General features: G+C 39.4%; 1 protein-coding gene across 7 annotated transcripts in view; it reads left to right on the top strand.

The window, feature by feature from the left end:
* Positions 1–2,815: 2,815 nt before the first annotated feature.
* Positions 2,816–17,853, top strand: part of LOC106088042 (sodium channel protein 60E) — a 542,226-nt gene continuing 527,188 nt past the window's right edge. For all 7 annotated transcript variants that reach the window (XM_059369621.1, XM_059369619.1, XM_059369617.1 and 4 more), the window contains exon 1: positions 2,816–3,148. In XM_059369621.1, coding sequence (XP_059225604.1) covers positions 3,112–3,148 — 37 coding nt within the window. In that variant the 5' untranslated portion in view covers positions 2,816–3,111. The remainder of the gene's footprint in view (positions 3,149–17,853) is intronic.

Raw genomic sequence — 17,853 nt, 5'->3', positions numbered from 1 at the left:
GAGTGTCGAAGGCGGCTTTGTAATCAACAAAGTGATGGTAGGTATTGATGTGTCCTTCTCGGGTTCTTCTATTCAGAGTGCCCAAAAAAGCTGATGCATAAGCCTTATCAGCGTAACGCCTCCGGTCTTAAATAGTTCAACGGGTAACCCGTCGGCTCCTGTTGCCTTGTTGTTCTTTAGTCGGCTCACTGCTATTGGACCTCATTCTGACTAGGAGGTAAACATTCTATACCATCATCAGGGATTGGTTCCGCAATATCCTCTTCGCCGCCAACGTCGGACACTGGCAGTTGGGTAAAATGTTTTTTCCATATCCTCAGCACGTTTTCCGTGTCAGTTACCAGATTTCCTTCTTTGTCTCTGCAGGAGGATGTGCCTGCACCAAAGCCATCGGTTTGATGTTTAATTCTTTGGTAGAATTTCTGGACTCCGGACTTTAGATTCGTATCTTACATTCAAATACCTTTAATTTAAGGCCCATATTGGCATGGTCAGTAAATAAGTCCTGTTTGGGGGTGTTTGGGGAAAGGGAAGGACTCCCAGAAACTTTGTCCCAAATTTGGATATCAAATTCGTATTCTACTCACAAAAACCTTTCATTTGAGTCCCATATTGCCATGGTCGGTAGATATGTCCGATTTAGGGGGGTTTTGGGGGTTAAGGTGGTCCCCCAAACACTTGATCCGACAACTGGATATCAGATACGTTTTCTAATCTTATATACCTTTCATTTGAATACCAAATTGTCGTGATTGGTCTAAATATATATTTGGTAGTTTTTGGGGTGGGGCGCCAGCACCCCCCCCCCCCCCCCTGCGTACACCACCCAAAATTTTGATACCAAATTTGTGTTTGTAGGTTACTATCAGAGAGCACACAAATTTTGTATCACACCACCCATTTCCGAGATCTGGCCTTTCTTAAAATTAGGGTTAGGGGGAGGGTCCGCTCCCCCTTCAGATATCAAAAATGTAGTACCCATGGGATAATTATGCATTATCATTGAACATTTCAAGAAAATAGTTTCAGCTGTTTCTGAATCTATAAGGAACACACAAACAAACCTACAAACAAACACAAATTGATTTTTCTATATAAGATTTTTTGTCTCTATTGACAATTTCATTGAAATTTTTCCAATAACAAATTCTTTTGAAAATTTTCTTTAATTTCAAAATTCAATGAAATTTTCTTTACACAGAAAATTTCAATGAAATTTTTCTAAAAGCTAAATTTAATGAAATTTCAATGCATTTTTCATTCAACCTTTAAATGAAAAAAAAACCCATTTATTGAAGTTAGCAACAACTTGAACCATAAATATTTTACTTGCACTTGACAATTTTTGTAAATTCCCTCTTATCTTTCACTTACAGATGATTCTACAAAATGTTAAAATGTCGCAGCAAAGTCAAACAAATACGTGAGATGCCGAGTTAGGAGGTTGCTTTTTATCGCAAAACGATCACTTAACGCACCCAAAATAAAATGCAATTTGAACATGGCTTGATGGCATTGGAAACGAATTCTCGAGAATAAAGAGAAAACCAACAACACCAAAAGTGAAATGAAAAAAAAAGTGCATTGTCACGTATATGCTGCACCAAAGGAGTCCTTGGTGAACAAAACAAGAAACTAACAACAAACAAGCAACAACTAATAACAAAAAAATGCTGAAAGTGTTAAACTATCTGGAAGGACAGATTTGGCAACATTTGGAGCAACAAAAGCTAAAGTGCCGCCGCCGCCGCCATTTCTACCAGCTAGGACAACAAGATGAACAACAGCAGTATCAGGATCAGCATCAGCATCAGCATTTGCCAAAGCCACAGCCAAAGCAGCTTCAGCAGCTCTATAAACAACAAGACCAACAACAACAACAACAATCATGGCAAAGTGGTCTGCTTTATACTAAACTACCAACAACGAAAATATCACAAATTGAAAATATAAACTGAAAAGTCCTTAAAATCAGTTTTTCTTCCAAACTGAACTGAACGGAAAATCAACAACCAATACAAAAAACACAAAATCTAATAAAAGCAGGAGTTTGGTTATATACAAATCTCCCACTTCTTTCTTAGAAGAATTCCCATAAAACGATAAAATCCCCTTTAAGGGAGTAAACAAATTTTCGAAATTGAAGTTCTCTGTAAGAAAAAGAAGAAGAAGAAGTAGTAGTCAACAACAAGAACGAAAATGTAAACATTATCAAAGCCAAAGACGCCATAGAACCAAAGTACCCATAGAGCAATAGTGGCAAATCATCAGCAGCAGCGGCCACATCAACACAGCACTCAACAAACCGCCAACAATGAGCATAACAATAAAAAATCCCTAACTTTGGCAAAATACCCAACAACTTTAATTGAGGGTAGAGAAAGCAAATAGCAAATCAAACGCTCGCTCTGTACTGTGCTGTGCCCCCCGCTCAGCCCCCTTTGTGTCTAGCCCATACTGTACTTTAAGGTTTTCCCAGCCACTCGTTTTGTATTTCGCCTTGCTATTGGCCTTCACCAACAGGCAAATGCATGCCATTACCTCGCATCACCTTAGAATTCCTAAAAGCACCGAAAAACACTAAAGAACCGTCAGTAAGGAAGGAAGGAAGGAAGACAAATCGCAAATAAAATCCTAGTTTCGAAAAGCAAAATCGTATTAAAGCAACACCTGCCTTCCTTGCTGCTCCCCCCCCCCCCCCCCCCCCCCCCCCCTTACCAAGCCCATGCAAGAAAAATAAAAGAAACCCAGCTTATGCAAAATTGTCTAATAATAACAATAAACGACAATTTAAATAGACAGCAAGGCAGAGAGGGAGAGCGAAAAAAAAGAAGCAGCCAGGGAGAGTCCAAGGCAGAGAGCCAAAGGAAATAACTCGATAAGCAACAGAGATATCTACAAACGACCCCAGATAAGCCACAACGAAGAAGTATCATTAACTGAATCAAAAGAAAAGCGGCAAAAAAAAACAAAAACAAACCAAAACACAAATACAAACAACAACAACAACTACAAAGGAGAAACCAAAACAAAACACCCAACAGCAATTCTAACAACCATCCACGGGACACTCATCCACAACAAAAGGAATTCCCACGTAAATCCATCAAGATGAGTAATAATGACAAAACACCAACATCGAACGAAGGTAAGTGTGCTCTTGTTCTCTCTCTCTCTCTCTCACTCACTCTCAGTCTTTGTCAGAAGTGCAAACAAACACTGCCCCCTCTATCTACCTATACCAACTAACACCCAAGCACTAAACTGGCTGCATGGGTTTTTGTGTAGAGGGCGGGTGGCATGATAATGTGGGTAATAAATCCTTTTAAGTATACCACATTATTCATTATGGTTCTTAAATTTGGATTTTACTCTGGCAGCAATAGAAACATCTTTTATTATTACATTTTTATTCAGGCCATATGGGGTAAGCCAAAGAATATCGCGCTAAGCAATAATAATCCCCAAAAGTTCATAAATGAAGTTTTAATAGCATCATCTTGTGCAATGTTGTGATGAATCATTGAGTGTTTTCTAAGCATGTTTTCTATGGAAGAGAGAGAAGGTAGACAATATGGATTCAGATAAAGGCACTTATATAGTTAAACTGTTAGTCAAGTTAGCATGGTATTTCACTAAAAGATCTTGTAATTGTCGAAAATAAATAATCCAAAGAAACTTTTGTTCCATATAAAGTAAAAGAAGGCGCAACGGAGCGGGCCCCGGTCAGCTAGTCAACTATACAATATGGGTGCAAACATTGTATGAGAAATTCAGGAGTTGGTCAAACTGAATTTCTCATACAATGTTTGCACCCATATTGTATAGTTGACTAGCTGACCCGGGCCCGCTCCGCTGTGCCTTCTTTTACTTTATATGGAACAAAAGTCTCTTTGGAATATTTATTTTCGACAATTAAAGATCTTTTAGAGAAATACCATGCTAGCTTGACTAACAGTTTAACTATATAAGTGCCTTTATCTGAATCCATATTGTCTACCTTCTCTCTCTTCCATAGAAAACATGCTTAGAAACATGCTTAACTTTATATGGAACAAAAATTTTTTTGGAATATTCATTTTCGACAATTAAATATCTTTTAGTGAAATACCATTCTAACTTGACTAACAATTTATCTATATAAGTGACGTTATCTGAATCCATGGCCATATTTCCATGGTCAGTAAATAAGTCGTGTTTGGGGGGTGTTTTGGGAAAGGGATGGATCCCCACAAACGTAATCCCACATTTGCATATCATATTCGTATTCTACCCGCAAATACCTTTCGTTTGAGTCCCATATTGCCATGGTCGGTAAATATGTCCGATTTAGGGGTGTTTTGGGCTTGGGGTGGTCCCCCTAGCACTTGGTCCCACAATTGGATATCAGATACGTTATCTCATCCTAAATACCTTTCATTTGAGTCCCATATTGTTGTGATTGATCTAAATTTATGTTTGGTAGGTTTTAGGGTGGGGCAGCCCGCGTTGGTACCCCATCCGAAATTTGGATACCAAATTTTTATTTTTAGGGTACCATATGAGAGCACACAAAATTTCGTTTAAAACGCTGAAATTTTGCACGACGTTTTTTGTAATGACTTTCAACAACTTTTTTAAAAATAGTTAAAATCGGTTCATAACCTGATATAGCTGCCATATAAACCGATCTGGGGTCTTGACTTCTTGAGCCATTAGAGGGCACAATTAATATCCGATTTGGCTGAAATTTTGCATGAGGTGTTTTGTTACGACTTTCAACAGCTGTGCTAAAAATAGTTGAAATCGGTTTATAACCCTATATAGCTTACATATAATCCGATCTGGGGTCTTGACTTCTTGAGCCACTAGAGGGCACAATTAATATCCGATTAGGCTGAAATTTTGCATTACGTGTTTTGTTATGACTTTCAACAACTGTGCTAAGAATAGTTGAGTTATTATGAATTCCAACAACTGTGTTAAAAATAGTTCAAATCGGTCCATATCCTGGTGTAGCTGCCATATAAACCGATCAGGGGTCTTGACTTCTTGAGCCACTAGAGGGCGCATTTATTATCCGATTTGGCTGAAATTTTGCATGAGGTGTTTTGTTTTCACTGCCAACAACTGTGCTGAGTATATTTCAAATCGGTTCATAACCTGATATAACTGCCATATAAACCGATCTGGGGTCTTGACTTCTTGAGCCACTAGAGGGCGCAATTATTATCCGATTTGGATGAAATTTTGCATGAGGTGTTTTGTTACGACTTTCAACAACTGTGCTGAATATAGTTCATATTGGTCCAAAACCTGATATAGCTGTCATATAAACCGATCTGGGGTCTTGACTTCTTGAGCCACTAGAGGGCGCAATTATTATCCCATTTAGCTGACGTTTCGCATGAGGTGTTTTCTTATGACTTTCTACTGATGAGCTAATTATGGTCCAAATCGGTCCATATCCCGGTGTACCTGCCATATAAACCGATCTGGGGTCTTGACTTCTTGAGCCACTAGAGGGCGCAATTAATATCCGATTAGGTTGAAATTTTGCATGAGGTGTATTGTTATAACTGCCAACAACTGTATTAAAAATAGTTCAAATCGGTCTCAAACCTGATATAGCTGCCATATAAACCGATCTGGGGTCTTGACTTCTTGAGCCACTAGAGGGCGCAATTATTATCCGATTTGGCAGAAATTTTGCATGAGGTGTTTTGTTAAGACTTTCTACTGATGTGCTAATTATGGTTAAAATCGGTTCATAACCTGATATAGCTGCCATATAAACCAATCTGGGATCTTGATTTCTTGAGCCATTAGGGGGTCACAATTATTATCCGATTTAGCTGACATTTTGCATGAGGTGTTTTCTTATGACTTTCTACTGATGGTGCTAATTATGGTTCAAATCGGTCCATATCCCGATATACCTGCTATATAGACCGATCTGGGGTCTTGACTCCTTAGCCCCTAGAGAGCGCAATTATTATCCGATTTGGCTGAAATTTTGCATGTAGTGTTTTGTAATGACTTTCTACTGATGTGCTAATTATGGTTCAAATAGGTCCATATTCCGGTATACCTGCCATATAAACCGATCTGGGGTCTTGACTTCTTGAGCCACTAGAGGGCGCAATTATTATCCGATTTGGCTGTAATTTCGCACGTGGTGTTTTGTTATGACTTTCAGCAACTGTTTAAAAAATAGTTGAAATCGGTTCATAACCTGATGTAGCTGCCATATAAACCGATCTGGGGTCTTGACTTCTTGAGCCTCTAGAGGGCGCAATTCCTATCCGATTTGGCTGAAATTTTGCACAACTTTTTTTGTTATGACTTTCAACAACTTAGTGGATGATATATACAATAAGATTTGGCCCGGCCGTACTTACCACGCTTTTTCATTGTTCCTACTAACACGTCTTTATTTCTGTGATTTCTAAATCTGTCTATCGAATGTCTAATTCTTGGCAAATTATTGTTAAAACATTTGACTGAATGTGTTAAGAGTTCAGAAAATTACCCGCCCCAAATCCTCAAAGGAAGTCTTAATGACCAGTAGTCGAATAGACATCCTGACAATGTAAAAGGAATCGTATCTAAAATCACTTAAACTTGGCCAACGAAAAGAAATATCCAGGAACTTGAATTTGCATGTGTGCGTTACTGCTCTGTCATGGGCATAAACCTGTCATGCCTATGGTAATAGGTTAACGTATCAAAAAGGGATTATAAATGATTCAAGTCAAACGTGTACGTATGGTAAAGTACCTTGAGGCATTTTTTGATTTTTTTGTCTTTTTGTTCTCGTGAATAACATGCTTAGATAAAAACCTACTGTGAAATCACCTCTGTAAAGTCGTTAATCATTCTGGGCATAGGCTAGGAGACTGTGGAGCCATAGGGGCTTGAGTAAAAATTCAAGTACTGCCATAGTCAATGACATTTTGCAATATTTCTGAGATTTTTTTTTCGCCTTTTTGGTTTGGCTTTTGTCTCTTTTTCATTTCATCCGGTGTATCATTGTTCTCTATGACTGAGAATATCCTTAAAACATTCATAAAGTTCTACCGGTATTTTTCCCTTTATGATTTAAAGGAATTCTGGAAAGGGACATCCTTTATATTCCATGGCCAACTACATATTATTTTCTCCTTCTTTTCCTGGTTGGTTAAACGAAAACAAACATCTTCCCTCTCTCTGTGTCCAGGTAGTTTTGCAACAGTTTTAATAGCATTTTTTCTATTCTTTTGTTAGGCAGCAAAAGTTTTTAGGGCTATTGTTGTCCTGTTTTCGTTGTTGTTGTTGTTGTTGGGATGATTGTTATCATTTTATAACAATCTGCAATCCACAATCCTTTGTGGATTTATTTATAATCTAAGGTAGCTGTAGAAAACAAAAATGCCATTGTTAAGTCCTTTAGTTGATATTATGACTGGAAGAAGATAAAGTTGGCGATACGAGCCTTAGGGTGTTCACAACCCGCACAACCACAGGTGATGAAATTTTTGATTTGGGATTTTAGTTGGAAATTTTAAATCAAAAACTAAAGATCTTAGCAAAGCAAGTCAAAATATGCAGAAATCATTATGAAATCATTGGGAATTTAAAAATTAGAGCATGTAAAGATTTTTTATCTTCCACCAAAAGATAATTGTGTCATTACTATATCCAGTAAAATCTTATTTATAACAAGTAAAAGCGTGCTAAGTTCGGTCGGGCCGAATCTTGGGAACCCACCTCCATGGATTCTGCTAAAATATGGGAGCTATATCTGGTTATAGACCGTATTTGACACATTTATTGAGAGTCATGACATAACACTATGTGCAAAATGTCAGCCAAATCGGACAAAAATTGCGGCTTCCAGGGGCTCAAAAAGTCAAATCGGGAGATCGGTTTATATGGGAGCTACTAGCTGACACGGGCCAGCTCCGCTGCGCCTTCTTTTACTTTATAAAAATTCTCCTTGGAATATTTATTTTCGACACTTAAAGATCTTTTAGCGAAATAACATGCTAAGAAAATGGTATATCGCTTGACTAACAGTTTAACAATATAAGTGCCTTTATCTGAATCCCATATGATCTTTATTGGTCTATGAATTTAAGTTTGGATGTAAGGTGTACTCCATTCTTGAAATACTTCATTTCAGCCCGATATTCTCATGATGTCTGATTTAGGGGTGTTTTCGGGGGAGAGGTGGTCCCCCAGATTCTTCGTTCTCTTCTCTCAAATACACATTTATTAAAACCCCATATTGCCATTGGCTTGAGAGGAGTTTACAGGATGAGGCGTCCCCCAAACACATGGCCCCAAAATAGGTTATAAAATTCGTTTTCTAATCTCAAATACCTTTTATATGAGCCACATATTGGCATGGTCGAAAAATTTTTACCCTTTGGGGGGTGTTTTGGGGAAGGGGTGATGCCCTAAATTCATGGTCCTACATTTGGATATCAAATTCGTATTCTACTTCCAAATACTTTTATTTGAGCCCCATATTGCGATGGTCAGGAAAAATTTGCTGTTTGTGGGGTATTTTGGGAAGGGAGTAGACCCCCAGGAAATTGGTCCCGAAAGTGGGTATCAATTCTTGCTCTGTCTCCCAATAGCTTTCATTTAAGCCCCACATTGATATGATCGGTAAATATGCCCGATTTAGGGGTGTTTTGGGGAGTGGGGTAGTCCCCCAAATTCTAAGCCCTGAAAATATATCAGCAACGTGCTCTATTCTCATATATCATTTATTTGAACCCCATATTGCCATTGCCCTCAAAATTGGATATCAAATTCGTTTTCTAATCTCATTTAAACTCCTTATTGCAAAAGTCAGCAAATATGCCCGGTTTGGGGTATTGGCCCTAAAAACTATGAATACTTAGTTCCACTCTCTTTAAGACCCAAGTTGTCTTGGTGAGCAAATACGTCGTATTTGGGGGTTGTTATGATGGTGGGACGTCCCCTAGACAGTTGGCCCCTAATGTTGATATCAGATACGTGGTCTACTCCCAAATACCTTTAATTTGAGCCCCATATTTCCATAGTCGGCAAACATGACCGGCTTGGGGGTGTTTTGGAGGATGGGCGGCCACTCAGTGAGTTGGCCTTTGAAATGTATATCGGATTCGTGTTCTACTCTAAAAACCCTCTTATTTGAGCCTCATAATGCAAAAGTCAGCAAATACTTACCATTTGGGTGGCGTTGTGGGGGTGGGGTGGCCCTATAGACACTTTTCCCAAAAATTGATATCAGATTCGTAATTTACTCCCAAAGACCTTTCATTTGAGCCCCATATTACTATGATCGTAAATTTGTCCCTATGGGGGATGTTTTTTGGTGAGAGGCGGCACTTGGTCCCATATTTTGATATCAAATTCGTATCCTACACTCAAATACCTTTTATTTAAGCCCCACATTCCCATGGTCAGTAAATAAGTCCTGTTTGGGGGGGGGGGGGTGTTTTGGGAAAGGGGTGGATCCTCGAAACGTAGTCCCATTTGCATATCAGATTCGTATTCTACTCGCAAATACCTTTCATTTAAGCCCCATATTGCCATGGTTGGTGAATATGTCCAATTTAGGGGTGTTTTGGGGGTTGGGGTGGTCCCCCTAGCACTTGGTCCCACAATTGGATGTCAGATACGTTTTCTTGTCCTAAATACCTTTCATTTGAATCCCATATTGTCGTGATTGTTCTAAATATATGTTTGGTAGGTTTTAGGGAGGGGCAGCCCCCCTAGGTACCCCATCCGAAATTTGGATACCAAATTTCTATTTTTAGGGTACTGTATGAAAGCACACAAAATTTCGCATAAATCGCACCACCAATCTCCGAGATCTGGCGTTTCTGAAAATTAGGGTAAGGGGGAGGGACATTATATGCAAATTTTGCCCCAAATTGCGGCATCCAGGGGCTCAAGAAGTCAAATCGGGAGATCGGTTTATATGGGAGCTATACACAAATATAAACCGATATGGCCTATTTGCAAACCCCAACGTCTTACATCAGTGTTAGGTATCTGTGCAAAATTTTAAGCTTTCGTGATTTCGACAGACGGACGGACATGGCTAGTTCGCCTCTAAATATGGAGACAATCAAGAATATATTTACTTTATGGGGTTCTCAATCAATATTTCGAGGTGTTACAAACGGAATGACTAGATTAGTATACCCCCATCCTATGGGGTGGTGGGTATAAAAATTAATTTGTGTTTGTTTGTTCCGTGTAGACTCAAAAGCGGCTGAACCGATTGCTTAGAAAATTTTAAAGATTGTGTAGCTTGGTCTGGAAAGACACATAGGCTATATAACTTTTTGATATCGGGAGGGGGGGTAGACCCTCCCCCTTACCCCAAAGGTATGGAAATGCAAATTTTGACCATGAACATTCCACTGAGAAACGGGGGGCAAACTTCTCACATATCAATGAGTGCAGGTTGATTCAAGTTTTTTTATAGCCGAACGGTATGCCGCAGTGCGACATCTCTTTGAAGAGAGTTTTTACATGGCATAGTGCCTCACAAATGTCGCAAGCATTAGGAGGTGGAAACCACCGCTGAAATTTTTTTTCTGGTGGTCTCGCCAGGATTCGAACCCATGCTTTCAGCGTCATTGGCGGACATGCTAACCTCTACGCTCAGGACAATATGGTACTCAATTAAAAGATATTCAGGAGTAAGGTACGAATTTCATATTAAAAATAGGGTCCAAGTAACTTTTTTAATATCGGAAGGGGGTGGACCCTCCCCCGTTACCCCGAAACACGACCCAAAATCAAAAGTGGACCGATAAGGACAATATGGATATCAAATGAAAGTTATTGAAGAGTAGAATACGAATATGGTATTGAAAATTGGGTCGAAGTACCCAGGAAGTCGGCCTAACTCCAAAACTTCTAAAAGCAGACAAATAGGACGTCTATATAAATATGGGGCAGTAGATTACGAATCTGGCACACAAAATCAGGTCGAATTATAGGGGGTCATCCAACCCCATAAAACCCGCCAAATGGGTATATTAGCCAATAACGACTATATGGGACTCGGTTTGTTGGTTTTTTCCGTATAGACTCAAAAAACGGCCAGAACCAATTTTCTCGATATTCAGATAGGTTGGTCTGTACGGAATCATAGGCTATATAATTTTTCGATGTCGGAAGGAAGGGGGCGCACCCTCCCCCTTTAACCCAAAAACACCACCCAAAATCGAAAGCGGACCGAGCGGCAAAATATGGGTATCAAATGAAAAGTATTGAAGAGTAGAATAAAATTTGTGTTTGAGTAGCCATAAGGCAGCACCAACCCCAAAACTCCCCCAAACAGACATATTGGACGTTTATGTCAATATGGGAGTTCAATCAAAGGCAATCGAGAGTAGATTACGAATATGGCAAAAAAAACGTCCATGTAATGGGTGGTTCCCCACCCCCCTCAAAAAAAAAAAAAAACCCCAATGGGCATATTAGCCCACCATGGCTATATCGGACTCAAATGAAACCAATTTGGGAGTAGATTAGGAAATTTACATTAAAATTTGTTGTAAGGTATCTAGGTGGCGCTAGGTAACCTCCTTAAACCACCTCAAATAGGTTATTTGACCCATCACGACAATATTGGACTCAAATGAAAGGTATTTGAGAGTAGAAGAGGAATACAGTTTTGGGGTCAAGTTTTTGTGGGTAACGCCTAAAGCACCCCCACTTGATCTTATTTCCCGAACATAGCAATATGGGGCTCAAATGAATGGTTTTTGGGCAAAGTTGCGGAGTGCCAGCCCCAAATCGCCCTCCAACCCGTACATATTGCAATTTTGGGCTTAAATGAAATGCATTTGGGTGTAGAGCACGAAATTGACAAATGCATAATGTCTGAGGTACCATCCCAAATGGATATGTAGACAAATCACGACAATATAGGGCTGAAATGAAACAGGACTTATTTACCGACCATTTCACTCCAAAAATACACTCCAAACTGTACACATTTACCCACTGCAACATAGACGTCTAAAGAAAAGGCAGTAGAACAGACCTCTGCGCTTTAATGATACGAATTCGATATCCATATTCGGTACGAAATGTCCCCATCTTAAAGCTCTACCAAAATAGGACTTTTATACCGTCCATTGCAATACAAGTTTTTAATAAATGGTTTCTCGCCGATTAGAGGCAGCCCGGTCAGCTCCAGAGTCATGCTTGGACCTATTTGACCGTGTTCAGCGGAGGGCGAGGGTGCTAATGATGGACAGTAGAGTATACAACTCTATTGCTTCTCTTGAACATCGTCGGAATGATGGTAGTGTTTTACTGCTTTATCGTTACTTTAATGGCTTCTTATTCCCGACTTTAGGATGCTCACCAGGAATACATGATTTGCCAAGAACTCACAGCCGTTTGTAGTTTATTGGACAGTGGACCGAACCATGCACTATGTCTTTCCCACCAACATTGACATTCAGAAATTTAAGACACATATCAATAAACACTATTCCCTCTTTCCCGTCTCCTATTCTTACTTCCTTTATTTTAATTTGAACTTAGAATAGATGTCCAAGCGCCTCGATTTTGTGGGTTTCTTCTCCAATTTCTTACACCCAGTTTCGTGATGTCGCTCTCCAAGTGGTCACTCCATTGGAGTTTTGGTCTTCATGTTTTGCGTTTTCTTTTATGGATCTCTACCTCTAGGATTTTCGTCGTCCCACCAATCGTTTCGCTGTTCCATGCACGACTCATCTCCCAATTCCACCAAACAGGCTGCGACTTTGTAACTGGGTAAATGAGAGTTCAGTTATCCTTACAGCTGCTCACGATGGCTCCTATGTCCCCATAAAGTGTATGTAAACCTGATTGTCTATTCTTGGTCGATCAAACAATGTCCGTCCGTCTGTGGAAATCATAAAAACCGATATAAACCTGAGTTGGTGGGTATCCAAAGTTCGACCCTGCCAAACTGAATGCCTTTTCATTAGTTTCCCTTCCTTATATGCTTCTTTGTCTTAATTCATAAAATTTTAAATTGCAATTTAAATTTTTTCTCATTTTAATATCTTCTTTACTTGTGGCACAACACAATATCAATAAATATCTAGCTGAAAGGGGAAGAACGAGGGCGCGCAAATGCTTGCTTGCTGATTTTAAACCTCAATCTGTTATCAATGGCTTGAAAACACATTGAATTGTTTCTCTTCTTCTTCTTCTCCTTCGTTTCGTCCCAGTGGTTTGATGATGGTAAAAAGAAAAAAAGCAACTCAATAATGTTGGAAATACTTATGTAAATAAATCAAATTGAAACCAAATGAGAGTGGGGGAACCAAAAGAAAGAGAGGGACACACACAACGATGCCAATGATTATGGAGAGCATGGTATGTTTGTGTGTACAACAAATTGCCAATAGTTATGAAGATGAGGGTCTTAGAAGTGTCTGTGTGTGTGTGTGTGTGTATTAAGTGTTGTTTGGAATCTGAGCTGGTGTTTACACATGCACGCACGCAAAAAGAAAGCACAATGTTCCTCAGCAAAAAAAAATAACACCTACCGACAAGGGACTGACTTCTGATAAAGGTAAGGTGACTAAATTAAAAAAATTTCAATGTTAAACATTTGCTTAAGTATTCGTTTCACAAAGTGCTCTTATTTTTATACCCACCACCATAGGATAGGGAGGTATATTCATTTAGTCATACCGTTTGCACACACACATCGAAATTTTCATTTGCCAACCCTACAAAGTATGTAAAAAGGGTGATTTTTTAAGAGCTATTGGGTTGCCCAAAAAGTAATTGCGGATTTTTTAAAAGAAAGTAAATGCATTTTTAATAAAACTTAGAATGAACTTTAATCAAATATACTTTTTTTTACACTTTTTTCTAAAGCAAGCTAAAAGTAACAGCTGATAACTGACAGAAGAAAGAATGCAATTACAGGGTCACAAGCTGTGAAAAAATTTGTCAACGCCGACTATATGAAAAATCCGCAATTACTTTTTGGGCAACCCAATATATCACATAAAATTCCGAAAAATCCATGAAGTCTTTCTTTGAGTTGATAGTACGATAGTCCATATAATTTAAAGCTTGAAGATTATTTCAAGCAAATTTTGACCGTGACTGCGCCCCAAACGGTCCATCCGCTTAGTCCAGTTTTGGCATACTCTTTCCAACATTTCGGCCGGTATCTCACGAATAAATGATTCAATGTGGCCTTCCAATGCGTCCATTGAAGCGGGCTTGTCTGTATAGATATGAGCTTTAACATAGCCCCACATAAAATAGTCTAAAAGCGTTAAATCTCACGATCTAGGCGGACAATTGACCGGTCCCGAACGTGAAATAAAATATTCACCGAACTCGCCTCTCAATAAGTCCATTGTTACGCGTGCTGTGTGGCATGTGGCACCGTCTTGTTGAAACCACAAGTCATGCAAGGCAAGCTCTTGCATTTTGGTGCTCACTATTCACCGTTACGTTACGTTACGATTCGCATTATCTTTGAAGAAGTACGGTCCAATGATGTCACCAGCCCATAAACCGCACCAAACTGTTACTTTTTCTGTATGCATTGGCAGCTCTTGCAATGCTTCTGGCTGATCTTAAGTTCAAAATCGACAATTCTGCTTATTTACCTAACCATTGAGCGAAAAATTATGGTGATGAAACAATCGCGCAATGAACTTTCTTAACAGAGCTCTCATTTTGATAGTAAAATTCTATAATGGGCGAGCGTTGTTCGTTTGTAAGACGATTCATGGTTAAATTATAGACCAAACCGAAGATGTTTGACAGTGAAACAAAACTCGCAAAGCGCGTGAGCTGTGTGGCATGTGGCAACGTCTTGTTGAAACCACATGTCATGCAAGTCAAGCTCTTGCATTTTGGGCCAAAAAAAAAGTTGGATATCATCGTTGCGCTCACCATTCACTGTTACATTACGATTAGCATCATCTTTGAAGAAGTACGGTCCAATGATGCCACCAGCCCATAAACCACAACAAACTGTGCCTTTTTCTGGATGCATTGGTAGCTCATAGCAATGCTTCTGGTTGATCTTCACTCCAAAATCGACAATTCTGCTTATTTACCTAACCATTGAGCTAAAAATTATGATGATGAAACAATCGAAGAAGCGCGCGAATAACTTTCTTAACAGAGCACTCATTTCGATAATAAAATTCAATAATTTGCAAGCCTTGTTCGTTTGTTAGACGATTCATGGTTAAATTATAGACCAAGCTGAAGATGTTTAACAGCGAAACAAAACATGAAACATGAGTGAGCTGTTTAAACCGGTGTTGCCAAATAGATAATTGCTAAAAAATCACCCTTGTCAGAGTGTCTGTCTGTCTGTCCATCCGACCGTCTGTTGTAATCACGCTACAGCCTTCAAAAAATGGGATATTGAGATTTGGCAAATAAACGCTTTTTGTTGCACGCAGGGCCAGGGCTTGAAAGGGCCAAATCGGACCATATATGGATATAGCTGCCATATAGAAATATATCAGCAACGTGCTCTATTCTCATATATCATTTATTTTAACCCCATATTGCCATTGTCCTCAAAATTGGATATCAAATTCGTTTTCTAATCTCATTTTAACTCCTTATTGCAAAAGTCAGCAAATGAATATTAAGTTCCACTCTCTTTAAGACCCAAATTGTCTTGGTGAGTAAATACGTCCTATGTGGGGGTTGTTATGGTGGTGGGGCGTTCGCTAGACAGTTGGCCCCTAATGTTGGTTGATACCTTTGATTTGAGCCCCATATTCCCATAGTCGGCAAACATGACTGGCTTGGGGTTTTTTTTTGCGGGATGGGCGGCCACTCAGTGAGTTGGCCTTTAAAATGAATATCGGATTTGTGTTCTACTCTGAAAACCCTCTTATTTGAGTCTCATATTGCAATAGTCAGACAATACTTACTATTTGGGTGGTGTTGTGGGGGTGGCGTGGCCCCATAGACACTTTTCCCGAATATTAATATCAAATTCGTGCTTTACTCCCGAAGACCTTTCTTTTGAGCCCCATATTGCTATGGTCGTAAATTTGACCCTTTAGGGGATATTTTTGTTGAGAGGCGGCCTCCCAAAACAATTGGTCCCATATTTGGATATAAGATTCGTATTCTACATTGAAATACCTTTTATTGAAACCCCATATTCCCATGGTCAGTAAATAAGTCCAGTTTGTGGGGTGTTTTGGGGAAGGGGTGGACCCCCAGAAACGTGGTCCCACATTTGCATATCAGATTCGTATTCTACTCGCAAATACCTTTTATTTGAGTCCCATATTGCCATGGTCGGTAAATATGTCCGATTTAGGGGTGTTTGTGGGCTTGGGGTGGTCCTCTTAGCGCTTGGTCCGACAATTGGATATCAGATACGTTTTCTCATCCCAAATACCTTTCATTTGAGTCCCATATTGTCGTGATTGGTCTAAATATATGTTTGGTAGGTTTTAGGGTGGGGCAGCCCCGCCCTCCCCACTATGTACCCCATCCGAAATTTGGATATCAAATTTTTATTTTTAGGGTACTATATGAGAGCACACAAAATTTCACTTAAATCGCACCACCCATCTCCGAGATCTGGCTTTTTTGAAAATTAGTGTAAGGGGGATGGTTCGTCCCCCTTTAGATATCAAAAAATGTAGTACTCTATTTTCACCACGGGCTCATTGTGCACCATCTGTGAAAATTTCATCACAATTATCACACAAACATACAAATCTACAAACAAGCACAAATTGATTTTTATATGTAAGATAGCTCCCATATAGACCGATCTACCGGTTAAGGATCTGAATCCCATAAAAGCTGCATTTATTATGCGATTTTGCTGAATTTTGAATCAGTGAGTTGCGTTAAGTTTCCCATCATCCGACTCAAATATGATTCAGATCGGACTATATTTAGTACAGCTGCCATATAGACCGATCTGCCAAGAAAGCCCGTAAAAAACGACCTTCGACCCAATTATGGTCAATATCGAACTATATTTAGATATAGCTGCCATATGGACCTATCTGCCGATTTAGGGTCTTAAGGCCATAAAAGCCGCATTTGTTACCCGATTTCTCTGAAACAGTGAGTTGTTAAGCCTTTCGTCATTCGACCCGAATACTGTCCAGATCAGACTTTATTGAATTATAGCTGCCATATAGACCGAGCTTCCCATTTAAGGTCTTAATCTTATAAAAAAAGGAATTATTGCTCGATTTCGCTGCAACTGTACCTTGTGTAAAGGTTGCCGGGACCTGCAACGAAAATGATCCACAATAGCCAATTTTTGGATGTAACTATGAATATGGTAGTGGAGTTATACTAAAGATGGATGATTTATATATCCATGCTGGTGGGTTCCCACGATTCGACCCGCACGAACTTAACATGTTGTTATACCCTCCACCATTGGATGGGGTGTACTAATTTCGTCATTCTGTTTGTAACTCCTCAAAATATTCGTCTGAGACCCCATAAAGTATATAAAGGATGATTTTTTTGAGATTAGGATTTTCATGCATTAGTATTTGACAGATCACGTGGGATTTCAGACATGGTGTCAAAGAGAAAGATGCTCAGTATGCTTTGACATTTCATCATGAATAGACTTACTAACGAGCAACGCTTGCAAATCATTGAATTTTATTACCAAAATCAGTGTTCGGTTCGAAATGTGTTCAAATTTTGACAAATTTTGTTCAGCGATGAGGCTCATTTCTGGTTGAATGGCTACGTAAATAAGCAAAATTGCCGCATTTGGAGTGAAGAGCAACCAGAAGCCGTTCAAGAACTGCCCATGCATCCCGAAAAATGCACTGTTTGGTGTGGTTTGTACGCTGGTGGAATCATTGGACCGTATTTTTTCAAAGA

This window comes from Stomoxys calcitrans, chromosome 5 (genome assembly GCF_963082655.1).
Source record: "Stomoxys calcitrans chromosome 5, idStoCalc2.1, whole genome shotgun sequence".
Taxonomy (NCBI): Eukaryota; Metazoa; Arthropoda; class Insecta; order Diptera; family Muscidae; genus Stomoxys; species Stomoxys calcitrans.
This window is presented reverse-complemented; position numbering and strand designations above follow the sequence as displayed.